General features: G+C 47.1%; 1 protein-coding gene and 1 pseudogene across 1 annotated transcript; one reads left to right on the top strand and one right to left on the bottom strand.

Moving 5' to 3' along the window:
* Positions 1-9,282: 9,282 nt before the first annotated feature.
* LOC117535202 lies at positions 9,283-12,218 on the top strand (annotated as a pseudogene).
* Positions 12,219-13,731: 1,513 nt separating this feature from the next.
* On the bottom strand, positions 13,732-14,319 carry LOC117535203 (noggin-3-like). The gene has a single exon (XM_034199591.1). It carries the CDS (start codon positions 14,317-14,319, stop codon positions 13,732-13,734), a length of 588 nt encoding a protein of 195 aa, XP_034055482.1.
* Positions 14,320-15,310: the final 991 nt, after the last annotated feature.

Here is a 15,310-nt window from a genome sequence, read left to right as displayed (position 1 = left end):
CCTCTATCCTTAGACCCTCTGTCCTTAGACCCTCTATCCTTAGACCCTCACATCGCACAAGGGAACATTTCCAGAGAAAACCCACAGTTTAAAAGGGGAACATGGGAGAAACCTCAGGGAGAGCAACAGAGGAGGGATCCCTCTCCCAGGACGGACAGACGTGCAATAGATGCCGTGTTGAAATCGAAGAGATAATACATTTTACAGCATATAGACCGAATGTTAGGAAATGCATGTGTCTGTAATAAGAAGAGGAATCCACGAGGATGTCAGCTACGATCCTGTGGAAGCCATCAGGGAAGCAGCATGACGAGACCCAAGGCAGGACCGCAGAGACAGGTTCAGCCACGACCCGAAGCCCACGACTTAATCCAGTGCTCAGGATAGAGGATCCAGGACACAGGACTACAGCAAGAGGATCAGCCTCGACTCCGGATCCCGGCGTAGATATGGATACAAGACAAGAACAAGGATTTTGGCTGGGTTAATCGGAACAAGAGAATACACAGACGCAGACACAGACAGACGGAAGAACAAGCACTCCCTTAGAATAGGTTGAGGGCAAAGGGTAGCAAGTAATGCAGCTTTCACACCAGCGCTTTTCCCTTTCTAGCTCCGAGCTAGAGCTTTTCTGGTTCAGCTCCGGTTTCCCTTTTCTGCTCCCGCTCTGTTCACACCGCCCAGAGCCCGACTGGCGCTGCCGCTGCTGCGTCATCGTTTACATCGCTGATTTGCTCCCCAACGGCATTACGGCGCTCACAACAACAACAACGGGGAACTGCGTCGGGTCGATGATCGTGTTGCTTTTAATCACACGAAGCGAGATTAAATTGAATAACGACTTCTCCAACCTTATACTTTGCTCCAGAGTGCCGTGGTTCATTGTTTATTAATGTGTTTCTGCAGCATTTACCGACCGCTGCAGTGTTGGCTGCTCTTCCACTGGAGTTTATTCTCCTCCGTTAGCTCCCGGTTAGCTCACACTGCTGCGGCCGCTCTAAAGTATTCACTGTCCGACTCACACAAGCAGCTGATACATATCCCCAGCTCCCCTTAGCCTAAGTGAATGTGTGTCAGTCTGAATTGACGCTGTTTGGTATCACAACGCTGTTATGAAAGTTTCTCTGGTATAAAATGGGTGATGTTAGCATAGCAACCGAAGCTAAACTGACTACTTGCTATTGCTATCCTATTGTGGCATAAACCGTTTTCTACAGGCACATTTTACCGGCGTATTTGTATTATGATTCTACTTGTGATAGTCGGACACGACAACCTGTGCAGCCCATGTATTGATTCCATCCGATAGCTGCTATAATACAAAACAACACGTCTGCCTCTCTCCACAATGATCAATAACAATGAACGGATGGTCAAAGTAAGGTACAAATAAACAGAATCACACGAAGCCTGGTTAGTGTTGCCTGACTTTATAAAGTATGTTTATAAGCACTACTGCTTGTAGGCAGGCATGACAGTCGACCCATGTTCGGGGGAGGAGGGTTTAGTTTCCTGCACGCCTCGACGTAAGAGAGACGTAAGCGACGCCACCTCTTAGCTCCGAAGCTCTCTGACATTTTTTTGGAGCTGGAAGTGAACCCAATTCCGGAGCTAAGAGCCGGCACCGCTGCGGTGTGAACAGGAAAAAACGGCGCTTTTCAGGCTCCAGCTCCGAGCCGGAGCTGAAAACGCGTTGGTGTGAAAGGGGCATAAGAGAGTAAGAAACATAGGTGGAGAGCCACACTCAGGGAACAAGGTCCCCACTGGAGCCTTAGTTGGAAATTGATGAGAGATAGGGAGGTACGCTGTGTCTACGAATCGTAACACTCCCCGGCCTGTCTAAGCCACTGCAAACCGTTTCCCTCTAATAAAACTCGAGAGGTTGGAGAGGGAAACGGTCCTGGATAAAAGTTATTCTTGATAAGAGAAGCCTAGAAGGCCAGAGAGAAAAAGTGAGTTTTAAGAGTAGATTTAAAAGCCCCCAGGGTCTGGGCCGACCTCACATGGAGGGGCAGAGTGTTCCAGAGCCTGGGGCCAGCCGCTGCGAAAGCTCGATGCCCTCTGGTTTTGAGCCTGGTCTTAGGCACTACCAACAGCAGCTGATCAGCCGACCTTAAGGCTCTGCCTGGGGTGTAGCGATGGAGCAGTTCGGCTACATAGGCCGGAGCCAGCCCATTTAGGGCTTTGAAAACAAATAAAAGGAGTTTAAAATCTATTCTGAACCGAACTGGAAGCCAGTGCAGTGAGGCCAGAATTGGGGTGAAATGTTCGCGCTTTTTGTGGCCAGTTAGAAGACGTGCAGCTGCGTTCTGAACTAGCTGCAGGCGTCTAATTGAGGCCTGGTCCATACCCACATACAGAGCGTTGCAGTAATCCAGTCTCGAGGTAACAAAGGCGTTAATAACCCTTTCCAGGTCTTTAAAAGATAAAAACTACTTGGTCTTAGCCAATAGTCGTATTTTGAAAAAGCAGGATTTGACTACAGTGCTGACCTGCTTATCAAATTTAAAGGCGCTGTTGAAGGTCACTCCAAGGTTCATGACAGAGGGGAGGATATTATTTTTGAAGAAGCCCAGAATATTAACCGGAGAGGCTGGAGGTCGGGGTCCAAAAAAGATGACCTCGGTCTTGCTCTCATTGAGGTTGAGTAAGTTTTGGCTCAGCCAGGATTTAATCTCTGTTAAGCAGTCCTTCAACTGCTGTAGTGAGCAGTGTTGGGCAAGTCACTTCCAAAATGTAATATATTACATATTACTTATTACTCTCTTTTGAAAGTAATAAGTTACATTACAATATTACTGTCTCTGAAATGTAATGAGTTACACTACTTTAGTTACTTTCACCAAAATAACCGCAAAAGAATGGCTCGGTATTTTAAATGCTAACATGTAGTTTAGTGCAGCTCATTATAGTGTAGCATAACCACTGTGTAGCCCTTAAGGCTACTAACAACTTGCATTACACGGCTTAGTTGAATACTCCATTCTGATTGTAACTTCTTAACATGTGACACGTTGTTAATCCAGCAGTACAGACCGCTGTCAAGGACTCTAATGAAGGTTGCTAAGGAGGATCCAGAAAGAGAAAGGAAAAGAGGTTAAAAGACGGAGCGCTGGACGTCAGATAAATCCCCAGAAGAAGGCAGACAGGAAGTGAAACACTAACAGGACACGGAATGGGCTCTGTAGTGTGTTCAGTATGTGGCCGTGTGCAGGCCCGGCTCCAGAACAACATGACTCAGGGTGCCTCTGAGGTTACAGGGGGCCCAGCAGCAGCAGGTTTACATGAGCAATAGTGGCAACAGCAATGAGAAATAGCATTGATGGTCCCAATGAACAGATTATGGCCTTTGTTATGTTTTGAAACCAAGCAAGTGAGAACATTTCAAGTGAGTTAAAAGTGCAATCCTGAAATATGTCATATAGTCCAAAGTGGACTGTGGCAAAGAAAAGCACAACAGCTTCAAAGCTACTGATAACAGAAATGAGAACATTTTGTAAATCAAGGCACATATTATTTGAACCAGCTCATGGTTTGAAATGGCAAACATTGAAAAGCAAAAGTATTATTAAAACCATGTACTAAATCATCACCTTGGTCCCATCATATACTCTGGGAAGAGAACATTTACTGTCCTTGAAAACTGGATCACATCATCATCACGTGAGGTTGACTTTGTGACCTGGAGAACATTTCAGCTGCAACATCAGCTCGTTGATAAGCTCTGATATGAGATCTTTCTGTAGCCATTCGTGGTGAAGGCATCTGTGCTATTGTATGCATTATGTTTGACCCAACGTTTCTACAGGCAGAATATGGCACTATTTTCACATGAATATTCTAGCCCTTGTCTATTTTTATACCACGATGAGCTGCAAAATGACCGCCTTACCCCACTGTACAGGCGGGTACTTGTTTAGATATAGGCCTACCTGGGCAGGCTCTGTTGTGCCGTGGTATCCTCTGCGGGCCGCAGAGGGGCGGCGTAGTTTCTGGCGACAAAGACTGCTGCTCCGGGGGCGAGAGTAAGCTAGTGTCCACAACGGAGGGTAACGTGATGTCCCCATCTGACCTGTTGCTACTGTCTGCAGTAGATGCAGTGTTGCTGGCATTTAGTGATGGTTGCTTTAACCATGTTCGTATAAATGATTATCCACAGATGTGTGTCACTGCTGTGGTAGCACTTTGGAAATGATGCACGTGCAGCGGAGCAGGTCACGCGCACCTGACAAAATGTGTTGTTTGTATTTTTCGCTCCGTTCTCTTTTTGAATAGAGGGTGCATAACATTCAACTGCCCCGAAGATCCCGACGTGAAGCCTGAAGGGTGAACACCAGGTTCACTAATCTACCCGCACAATTTGTCTGGTGTCGGAATGTCTCGCTATGTTAGTACATTCTTAAAAAACAAAACACCATTTAATTTCGGGTTAAAATGTGTTGTAACTGCGTTACTGAGCATTGTGGGTAATATATTACCCACATTTCATAAGTAATGCGTTACATTACTTCGTTACAGCAAAAAGTAATATATTACTGTAACTCCGTTACTTTTGTAACGCGTTACACCCAACACTGGTAGTGAGTTGGCATTTTGATTGAGAGGCAGATAGATCTGTACATCATCAGCCTAACAATGGAAGGGGATATTATGTTTTGTGAGAATTGAGCCTAGGGGCAGTATGTACAATAGAAAAAGGATGGGGCCCAGAATCGAGCCTTGGGAAACCCCACAGGTAAGAGGGGCTTTGGCAGAGGAGAAGGCACCCAGTTGCACTGAGAAGCTACGGTCTGTCAGGTAAGACCTGAACCATGCAAGAGCAGAGCCTGTAATGCTTGCGGACTGTTCAAGCCGTGACAACAGGATACTATGATCCACAGTGTCGAAGGCAGCTGTCAGGTCCAACAGCACCAGGACAGCTGGGCTGCCTGAGTCGGCGGCTAGGAGCAGATCATTAAAAACTCTTCAAAGGGCTGTTTCAGTGCTGTGCATGGGTTTGAAGCCAGACTGAAATATTTCATGGATACCATGCGTGGTTAAAAATGACTGCAGCTGGACGAAGACTTGACTGCATCCGAGAGTCAAGCACCTTGATATGTATACAGTGGGGCAAAAAAGTATTTAGTCAGCCACCAATTGTGCAAGTTCTCCCACTTAAAAAGATGAGAGAGGCCTGTAATTTTCATCCTAGCTACACCTCAACTATGAGAGACAGGATGAGAGAAAAGAATCCAGAAAATCACATTGTCTGATTTTTAAAGAATTTATTTGCAAATTATGGTGGAAAATAAGTATTTGATCAATAACAAAAGTTCATCTCAATACTTTGTTATATACCCTTTGTTGGCAATGACAGAGGTCAAAGGTTTTCTGTAAGTCTTCACAAGGTGTTCACACACTGTTGCTGGTATGTTGGCCCATTCCTCCATGCAGATCTCCTCTAGAGCAGTGATGTTTTGGGGCTGTCGCAGGGCAACACGGACTTTCAACTCCCTCCAAAGATTTTCTATGGGGTTGAGATCTGGAGACTGGCTAGGCCACTCCAGGACCTTGAAATGCTTCTTTACGAAGCCACTCCTTCGTTGCCCGGGCGGTGTGTTTGGGATCATTGTCATGCTGAAAGACCCAGCCACGTTTCATCTTCAATGCCCTTTCTGATGGAAGCAGGTTGTCACTCAAAATCTCACGATACATGGCCCCATTCATTCTTTCCTTTACACGGATCAGTGGTCCTGGTCCCTTTGCAGAAACACAGCCCCAAAGCATGATGTTTCCACCCCCATGTTTCAAAGTAGGTGTTCTTTGGATGCAGCTCAGCATTCTTTCTCCTCCAAACACGTCTAGTTGAGTTTTTACCAAAAAGTTCTATTTTGGTTTCATCTGACCATATGACATTCTCCCAATCCTCTTCTGGATCATCTAAATGCTCTCTAGCAAACTTCAGACGGGCCTGGACATGTACTGGCTTAAGCAGGGGGACACGTCTGGTACTGCAGGGATTTGAGTCCCTGGCGGCGTAGTGTGTTACTGATGGTAGCCTTTGTTACTTTGGTCCCAGCTCTCTGCAGGTCATTGACTAGGTCCTCCCCGTGTGGTTCTGGGATCTTTGCTCACCGTTCTTGTGATCATTCTGACCCCACGGGGTGAGGTCTTGCGTGGAGCCCCAGATCGAGGGAGATTATCAGTGGTCTTGTATGTCTTCCATTTTCTAATAATTTCTCCCACAGTTGATTTCTTCACACCAAGCTGCTTACCTATTGCAGATGTAGTCTTCCCAGCCTGGTGCAGGTCTACCATTGTGTTTCTGGTGTCCTTTGACAGCTCTTTGGTCTTGGCCATAGTGGAGTTTGGAGTGTGAACGTTGTGATCAGCTGTTTTAGCGCAGTGCTCCAGTGAAGGGGGGGAGTCTCCCTCCGCAGCCGGTTGGCGTAGTTTTGGCACAATTCCGTTGTACAGAGCGACGTTAACAGCAGCACTGTCTGTGCACACGGAGACCGACTCTGTCGTCCGGTGATCTAACCGCCTTCTGGAAAAGCTTCACAAGTACGTCGGTACGCAAATACGCTTTGTGACACAAGTGACGGTACGCATTTCAGAGAGATTACGCACATAACCTGCGTACCAGTTATGTGCACCCCTGTACTACAGCAAAAGTATTCTCCGTCGGGACTTCCTGCAACAACACCATGCCGTTATCTTGATTCTGATTGGCCAGAAGACATTATCAAAGGTGTTCTATTGAGAAGACGATCACTACGTTTTCAAAACTGTTTCTGGTCTTCGGTATTTCCAGACAAGAGGCTACTGAAATCAATCTTACTAACTGCTGTCTGTGCAATTTACTCCGCGAGTTGGCGGACTTTATTTTGCTTACTTTAACATCATTTTTCATGGTGGGGCTAAGCCATTTCTTGGTATGGGTGTAGCCTACCCCAGCCATACCCTGGCGCTGCCACTGGTGGCACGTATGGGGCGGGCCATTCTGCACATGCGTTAAATGCGTTAAATATTTTAATGCAATTAATTAAAAAAATGAATTACCGCCGTTAACGCGATCATTTTGACAGCATTAATATATATATATGTATGATACAACGATTTACAGACCACTCTTTCCCCATGTAAGTCAATAGGAAAAAGTGTCTCCGGGCCCAGCAACCAAACGGAAGTGTAGTACCGCCGTTTGGCCACAACGAATATTCTCCTCAGAGTCTGGCGCACTTCCTGGGGGCTTGGTCACTGCCCGATCTGCCCCCCTGCCCGATCTGCCCCCCTGCCCAATCTGCCCCCCTGCCCAATCTGCCCCCCCTGCCCAATCTTCCCCCCCTGCCCAATCTGCCCCCCTGCCCAATCTGCCCCCCTGCCCAATCTTTCCCCCCTGCCCAATCTTTCCCCCCTGCCCGATCTGCCCCCCTGCCCGATCTGCCCCCCTGCCCGAGCCGCACTGCGCATGTGCGAGATGGTCCGCCATATTGGAGAACTCCGTACAGCAACTCTAATAGGACACTTGACGTCTAGACCAGTGGTTCCCAAACGGTGTGCCGCGGCACACTGGTGTGCCGTGAGGCAAGTCCGGGTGTGCCGTGGGATTTTGTGACAACCATACATTATTATTGCAATATACAACTACACAAAAATAATAATTTTTTTATTTACTATAATAACTAATATAACTTTGTAGGTTTATATGTACGTAATCTGCGCGACTTGCGCGTCCACATCTCCACGTGCAGTGCTGCATAAACATGGCTGAGTCAGCGATAACTCTCGAGGGGTGGAGGTATGCCCATTACTTTGAGTTCGTCCGAAGAATAGACAGGAATGTGACGGTGAGGTGCAAACTGTGTCCAGGCCAGCAGCTGTTATCCACTGCTGGAAACACCACGTGGTCAAACCTCAACACACACCTGCAAAGAACACATGCTAAGGTGAAGCTACCGCACAGCTATTTGTTGTTTGTTTATATCACGTAGTCTGTTCTTCTTCTCTGTCTTCCGGTTGTTGCCTGTTTTGAATGACAAATACACACTACCGCCGCCTGCTGGTAAGGAAAGTTATTGCCACTCAGGCATGCGCAAGTTCGTACGTGCTCGGCGAGTAAAGTAACGAGTTACTTTATGTAGATAGTAACGAAGTAGTGTAATATATTACTTTTTTTAAAGTAATATGTAATATATTAAAAAAAATTAGTAACGACCCCATCTCTGGAGTTGGCGTTCTCTACTCTGATTTACATGAAGAACAACAGGAGGTCACGGGACTCACGGCTCTCTGTTGAACAGGACTTGCGAGTGGCCCTCTCCTCAGTGCCACCAAGGATAAAAACATTCTGCGCGCCCCGACAGGCACATGTATCTCACTAATTTGTAAGTCGGCAAAATATTTCCAATAGCACATGTTTCAATGCTGATTGCTGAAATGTTAATGTTGTGACCTGTCTGGTTTAAATGAGTGTGTTGCTGCTTTGATGAAACCTAATTTGATAAAGTTTCAAATTAATTTCTGAAATATTTCGTTAATAAATATTTCATGAGTAATATAGTTGTCTTTGTCACATTTTATTTGGCATTATTAAATAATTATGCACATTTACAGATATTTTACATGATATGAGTGATAACACGTGTTATAAGGGCTATTTTGCACAACAGGTGTGCCTTGAGATTTTTACTTGTCCTTTGGTGTGCCTTGGGCACAACAAGTTTGGGAACCACTGGTCTAGACAGCTGCCCGATTTGCCTCGTGCATGGGCGAGTCATAAACGTCTCAACTATCTTTACAAAAATCTTTTGTTCTTTTATTTGAAATAAAATGAAGGACATTCACAGTTAATGTAATTAGATATAAATGATGAATGCCATACATTTTGCATACATTCACAGTCAATCTTTCTTCAGCATGATAGCTGTCTAACAGAAGAAGTTACATTCATTTCTCACTTATTCTGACAATGTACTCAACCCGATAAAATGACCCAATAAAAGGAGTTGCTCAATAAAAGTGAAGTCACGTTGTAACAACAATAACTCATCTCTCTCGCTCAGATTAATACTGGCGTTTTTTGAGTGTTCTTTTTCTGCTTTGCCAAACGCCACTGTGTCAAATGTCCCATTAGAGTTGCCGTATGGAGTTGTCAAATATGGCGGACCATCTCGCACATGCGCACTGCAGATAGGGCAGAGCTGAATTTACTTTTCCTCCTCTTCCTCCTCTTCCTCCTCCTCCTCCTCCTCCTCCTCCTCCTCCTCCTCCTCTTCCTCATGTTTCTCTCTCTCTCCACAGCCTGCCACCGCCCTCACTAAAGATGGCCGCTTGTCGTCCTCCTCTTGCTCCGGCCTCTCCTCCCCCTCTCCATCCTCCTCCTCTTCCTCAGAGGAGGAGGATGAGGAGGAGGATGATGATGATGATGATGATGATGAAGAGGAGGAGTCATCTAAAAAGCCCCGCCTCCAGCCAGGCCCAGTGAAGAGACCCCAGATCCTCCTCGCTAAACCAGAGCCTCCCGTAATACTGAAGAAGAAGCGAGGGAGGAAGCCGCTGCACCCGGACGTCCGAGCGCTGAGACAAGCGAAATCCAGAGCTGCTCTTCCTCCTTCCTCTTCATCACCCCCTCCTCTTCCTCCTCTTCCTCCTCGCCACCAGATGCTCCGCCCCCCCGCTGTGAAGAAGCCCCTGCAGCCGGCCAGCTTCACGTACACCGGCCTGAGTCGCTCCAGAGAAGAGTCCTCCGCCTCCAAGGCCTCTCTGTGGACCTCCTCTTCCTCCTCCTCCTCCTCCTCTTCCTCCCACAGTCGGACGGGGCCCAGTAAGGCGCTGAAGCTGGTGGGCCACGGGGGGGGTGCAGGGTCTCTGAGCCTCAGGAGGCCAGACGCCAAACAGCTGATCGTCTCCAAGGCAGCGACGACACCGAGGGAACGAGCCAATCAGGCGCTGAGCCTCCGAGCCCTCAACCTGCAGAGCGTCAGGGTCAGAGTCACTTTATCATACCATGTGTACAGGAAGTAGTATTATAACCAATCAGAACGCACCTTTATCACCTTAAGCCTGCTAAAGACAAGATGAGATATATTTACATAGAAAAGTAAAGATGTGTTTCTGTTGTTTCAGAGCGTCAGCAAGGCGGCGTCCGGCAGCGGCCAGCAGGGCGGCGCCAGAGCCAGTTTACGGAGCGGCGCCATCGTGAAAGGAGGCGGAGTCAAAGTGGGCGGACTCAATGTGGGCGGAGTCGTGGAGCAGCAGCTAGCAGACAGTCAGACAGGAAGTGGCTCCGCGGAGAGGAAACTAAACGAACTCAGCACCGGAGATTCGGACGAGACGAGCAGCGACTCGGAGACGGACGACGGCGCCGCCATGTTCCCCGCCTCCATCGTGCCGCGGCCCGGCCTCGGGGGGGGGCGGGGGGGTGCCGTCGGACACGGAGACAGACTGGAGGCCCGAGAGGAGCCGGATGGAGACGGTCTGCGTCACCGACGTCACCGCCAACTTCATCACGGTCACGGTGAAGGAGTCGCCCACCAGCGAGGGCTTCTTCAGCGCTCTGAAGGGCTGAGGACTGCTGTGACATCACTTCCTGTCGCAGGGGGAGGGACTTCTTGTGCCTGAACATTTCTGTGGTTTTACAGTAAAGAGTAGAAGAAGAAAACACGGAGGACAGATCCAAGGAGAGACTGAGATGTGGAAGTATGGAAGCCCTGAGGGACAAAAAGATCAACAAAACTGGTGATAAAAAATTCCTCGGATATTTCTTTTTCAAAATTCCCCAAAAACTTTTTTTTTAAAAGTTGGACTTTTTCCCCGACTTTTCAACAAAACAAAATGTTGTCCATGGATTAAATAACATAGATCAGTTTGTCCTTCAGGGGTGAGGACAGTTATTACATCACTTCCTGTCGCAGGGGGCGGGACTTCCTGTTCCTGAACATTTCTGTGGTTTTTCAGTGATGATGACAAACAGTAAAGAGAAGAAGAAAGAAACACGGAGGACGGATCCGAATGTATGGAAGCCCTGAGGGTCAAAACGATTAACAAGTTCTGGTGATGAATTAGTTAGAGCCTGATCTAAATAATTGTATTCTTTATTTTAATCCTACTTTTTTAAATCGGTGCTAAAATGTTTGTTTTTACAGGTAAAAATAATAATAATTCCGAGAATCATTTATTTTCAAAATATCCACATTTGGTATTTTTCCGAATTTAAAAAAATACATAAAAATGTTATCCATGGAAACAGGTTTTTAATTCAGGAGATAAAACAATTTAAAACCAGGCTTCCATACAGAAACACTATTAAAACACAGTCTGAAAGATCACGTGACTGCGCCATCCCATAATGAGCCCCAACAAACATGTCATTACAATCAAACTGTAAATGAGAAATACTTTTTAATTAAAGATTCAATAATCAAAGAAATGCAGGTTATTGAAAAATAAATACATTAAGACGTAAAATCTGCTTTAAATTTGTCAATAAATTGAGAAATAAATCATTTATTGGAAAAAAGTAAAACAAACAAATTGGGAAATACATTTAATTAGAAATAAAAAAAGAGTATTTATTTTGTAATTTACCATATTATCATATTTGGATAAGATTAAGATTTTAATCTCTATATGTATTTGTAATGTAATGTATTTATTGTTACTATAATGGCAGCTTTAGACCTCCAAGAAGCTCTGGATGGAATCAGCTGATCATCGCAGACTGTGTTTTAGTACCAGGTGTGACGGGGTTTCACTGCAGATGGATCCCAGTGCCTGGGTTCCTCCGTCTTAACGAGCCCCCCCCACCTCCCCCCGCTGCTCGTTAACTAATTGGTTAATTGGTTGTGGTGCATTGGACCTGTTTTTAAATCTGTGTTCAAACTCCAAACAAGTGAAGGTTTGTGTTGGTCGTCGTCCTCCGGACCGAAGCTGTTGAATGTGACTCATAACTTTATCTTTGTATTACTGACAGTATTTCTTGCACTACGCACAGATTCGATGTAAAGCTGACATTCCCTACGCGCCTATCTACCGTTTTATACCATTTTAATAACCGTCACAGTGTCTCTTGGAAATATGTGTTAATTTATTTTTGTAAATATGTTTTCCCGTCTGATATCCGGTGCTCGTGTTGGCTCCGCCTCCTCGCAGCCCGTGTTGGCTCCGCCTCCTCGCAGCCCGCGTGCCTCTCTGCCATTTTCAAGGGATTTCAAATAAAGTATAAAGTACCAAAAATACTCCAAACGTGTCACTTTTACTTTGAATATTTGGAGGTAGAAATATGAGAGATGTGAAGAGTCAGTCGGGGGGTCGTATGAGGTGCAGCATTAAGAACACCTGAACCTGAGAAAGATAGAGTGGACATTGTTCAAATGGAGCTTAGTTTCTGGTATAAACATTACAACTGAAAATAAAGAAATAAAGTCCCAGTTGCTCAAAAATAATCTACAGATCTTTATTAGAAACATCTGACCTTCAAGATGGAGTTTGGTTTGAGGTGCAGCTTTAACTATTACTCCTGACACATGTAGATGCATTTCATACATTCAGTCAGACAACTCTCGTGTTTCTTAACATGTTTATTAGAAGCAGTTTATAGTTAGAGTTAGGCGTTTAGGCTCGGGCCTCATCGCTCCACAGGTTTACAAAGAACATTGAGTGATGATTAGATAACTATCCCCGAGCCTGCAGGTGGAAGCTGGGGTGGAAGCTGGGGTGGAAGCTGGGGTGGGGTGGGGGGTTAGGCGAGCAGCAGCAACATGAAACACAGCAGCAGGAACATGAACGCAGCAATAGCAAGTGAACACAGTGGCGGCAGCGGCGGCAGCAGCATAGCGAGGCAGAGGCAGGAAGACCTGGCAGCTTAAATAGAGCGGCATGTTTAGGAGAATGTGATTGGTTAGTTGTGAGAGGGACGAGGCGCGTCACGAGTTCATGTATCATTGGTGCTCGAGTTGCCTGAACCAGCTCGCAGGCTTCGCCCCATTTGTGTTGTATTGAGTTTGGCTTGTGGTCGAGGATTGAGAGCAGTTTCTTTAAGTAATCCACAGATTTGTATTTTTTAAATATCTGGCGCTTTCTCGTCGTTGGTTCATTGGACGGTCTTTTTATTATGTTCACTTTAAATTTACCTACATTTCTTTAGTTTAATTCCAGTTAAAGGTGAACATTTAAAATAACATCTGCTTATATGATACGGTCAAACAAGCCTGTGGACTTCAAAACTGAAGAAATGAACTACAACTCCCAGGATGCATTTCTGCAGGAAGAGCTTTAAACTCAGTGTGCTGCAACTATATAAATGTCACTTTGTTATAAACCTGATAAAGTTTCTGATTTTGAATCCGTTTTTGGTGGATTCATTTGAAAGGTTCCCCCCCCCCTGAACCAGCAGCTGAGGATCATGGGTAATGTAGTGTTTAAAGCTTGAATAAACTGAACTCAGAGTTGTATTACAGTATGAGTATTAGAGTATCTGCAGAGAGAGCTGCTACCGGTCAGACACATGAACTCTCGGGTTTAAACCGCTTTATTTCAGCGTGTGAGCATTCGCTCTGATTCAACATAAAATAATGTACTATTAGAATGAGGGGATTTGACTTTGAGAGATCTTGATTCTTTGATGTTTGTATCAGCAGAGCATCGCATGACGTTAGAGAAGCACCTGAACCCTCCACGTGGACCCGCTGCAGGGAGTCTCTCTTCTTCATAGAAAATAATAAAAGTCTGGTTTCGGCACAGAGTCTTTCTTCAGGTGGGGCACGCGCACTTGCACTCTGATATGACGGGGTAGTTCACGGGGATCCACACGCATCTTAGCCCCGCCCCCCTGGTGACGCAGCGCCACCGCAGCACCGTGAGGCTGGAGGAGCGCGCGGGCCTGCAGAACATGCCCCGCGGCACCGAGCACGAGCTCTGTCGGCGGCAGCTGCCCACTCGCACGTACCGGGGCCAGAAGCGCGTGCCCAGGTCGGTCCATGTGTGCACGAGCGGGCAGCCAGTGCGCGCCCACAGCTGGAGCCACCGGCGCAGCTTCTTCTTCTTCTTTTGCTTCTGGTCCAGGTCCAGGTCCTGGAGGTCTTTGGGCAGCGGCCCCTCCTCCTGGTCCTCCTCCCGGGGAAACAGGGACATCATCTCCGGGCAGAAGTGCCTCCCCAGCGCGCTGTGGAGCTCCGTCTCGTTCAGGTCCTTCTCCCGGGGGTCGAGCTCCGGGTCCGGGTCCTCCTGCAGCTCCAGGACCGGCGTCAGGTCGCTGGGCCGCAGCAGGAAGAAGTGCTGACTCGTGGAGACAGGCAGAGACAGAACAAGGACCAGCAGCACCGGGAGGGAGGGCTCCATCTGAATAATAATCCTGCAGGGAACCGCGCGTAAAGTATCCAAGTAATTACGCACCAACGTCTCCAAAGCTCCAAACCCTCTGAAACTGAGAGGGACCCGGGTCAGAGGGACAGGCTAAACATGATGACAGATAAGTGCTCAGGGGTCCCGGAGGGGGGGGGGGGGGGGGGGGGCTCTGAGCCCCGCAGGTCGCTACCGTCTCTCATGTCTCTCCGCCGGACTGAAACCTCTCTGTGTGCAGCGGGACCTCCAGCAGCAGAGAGAGAGAGGGGGGGGGGGGGGGCTCAGGAACTCCCTCCCCCATCTCTGACTCACACAGTGACTGCACCAGCAGCAGAGAGAGAGAGAGAGAGAGCGGGGGGGGGGGGGTCAGGAACTCCCTCCCCCATCTCTTCAGTCAGACAACTCACGTGTTTCTTAACATGTTTATTAGAAACAGCATATAGTTAGAGTTTGGCATCTAGGCTCGAGCCTCATCACTCCACAGGTTTACAAAGAACATTGAGGGATGATTAGATAACTATCCCCCGAGCCTACAGGTGGGGGGGGGTGGGCAGGCGAGCAGCAGCAGCAGCGTGCGTTAGCGAGGCAGGAAGACCTGGCAGCTTAAATTGAGCGGCATGTTTAGGAGAATGTGATTGGTTGGTTGTAAGAGGGACGAGGCGCGTCACGTGTTAGTGTATCATTGGTGCTCGAGAACTGCTGCCTGAACTAGCTCGCAGGCTTCGCCCCATATGTGTAACAGTTGTACGGTTTCTCTGTGGATCAAAGCGGTTTCAGTCTCACTGCGAGTGTTGCAGTTAATCCAGCATCCTGAGAGTCAGAGATCGTCTCAGAGTTCAGACTCTGGATTATTACGAGGCTGAGGTTTGAGTCTCTCTGTTAGAGCCACAATTAACTCAGAGTTATTATTTAGATTCATTTCAAACCTTTATTTACCCAGGTGTATCCCATTGAGATCATTGATCTCTTTTTCAAGGGAGACCTGCTC

This window comes from Gymnodraco acuticeps, unplaced genomic scaffold (genome assembly GCF_902827175.1).
Source record: "Gymnodraco acuticeps unplaced genomic scaffold, fGymAcu1.1, whole genome shotgun sequence".
Lineage (NCBI taxonomy): Eukaryota > Metazoa > Chordata > Actinopteri > Perciformes > Bathydraconidae > Gymnodraco > Gymnodraco acuticeps.
The sequence above is the reverse complement of the archived record's forward strand: the minus strand, read 5'-3'. Positions and strand labels throughout refer to the sequence as shown.

Excerpts from the sequence above, each read along its gene's own strand:
- LOC117535203 (XM_034199591.1), bottom strand. The coding sequence starts at position 14,319 with ATGGAGCCCTCCCTCCCGGTGCTGCTGGTCCTTGTTCTGTCTCTGCCT.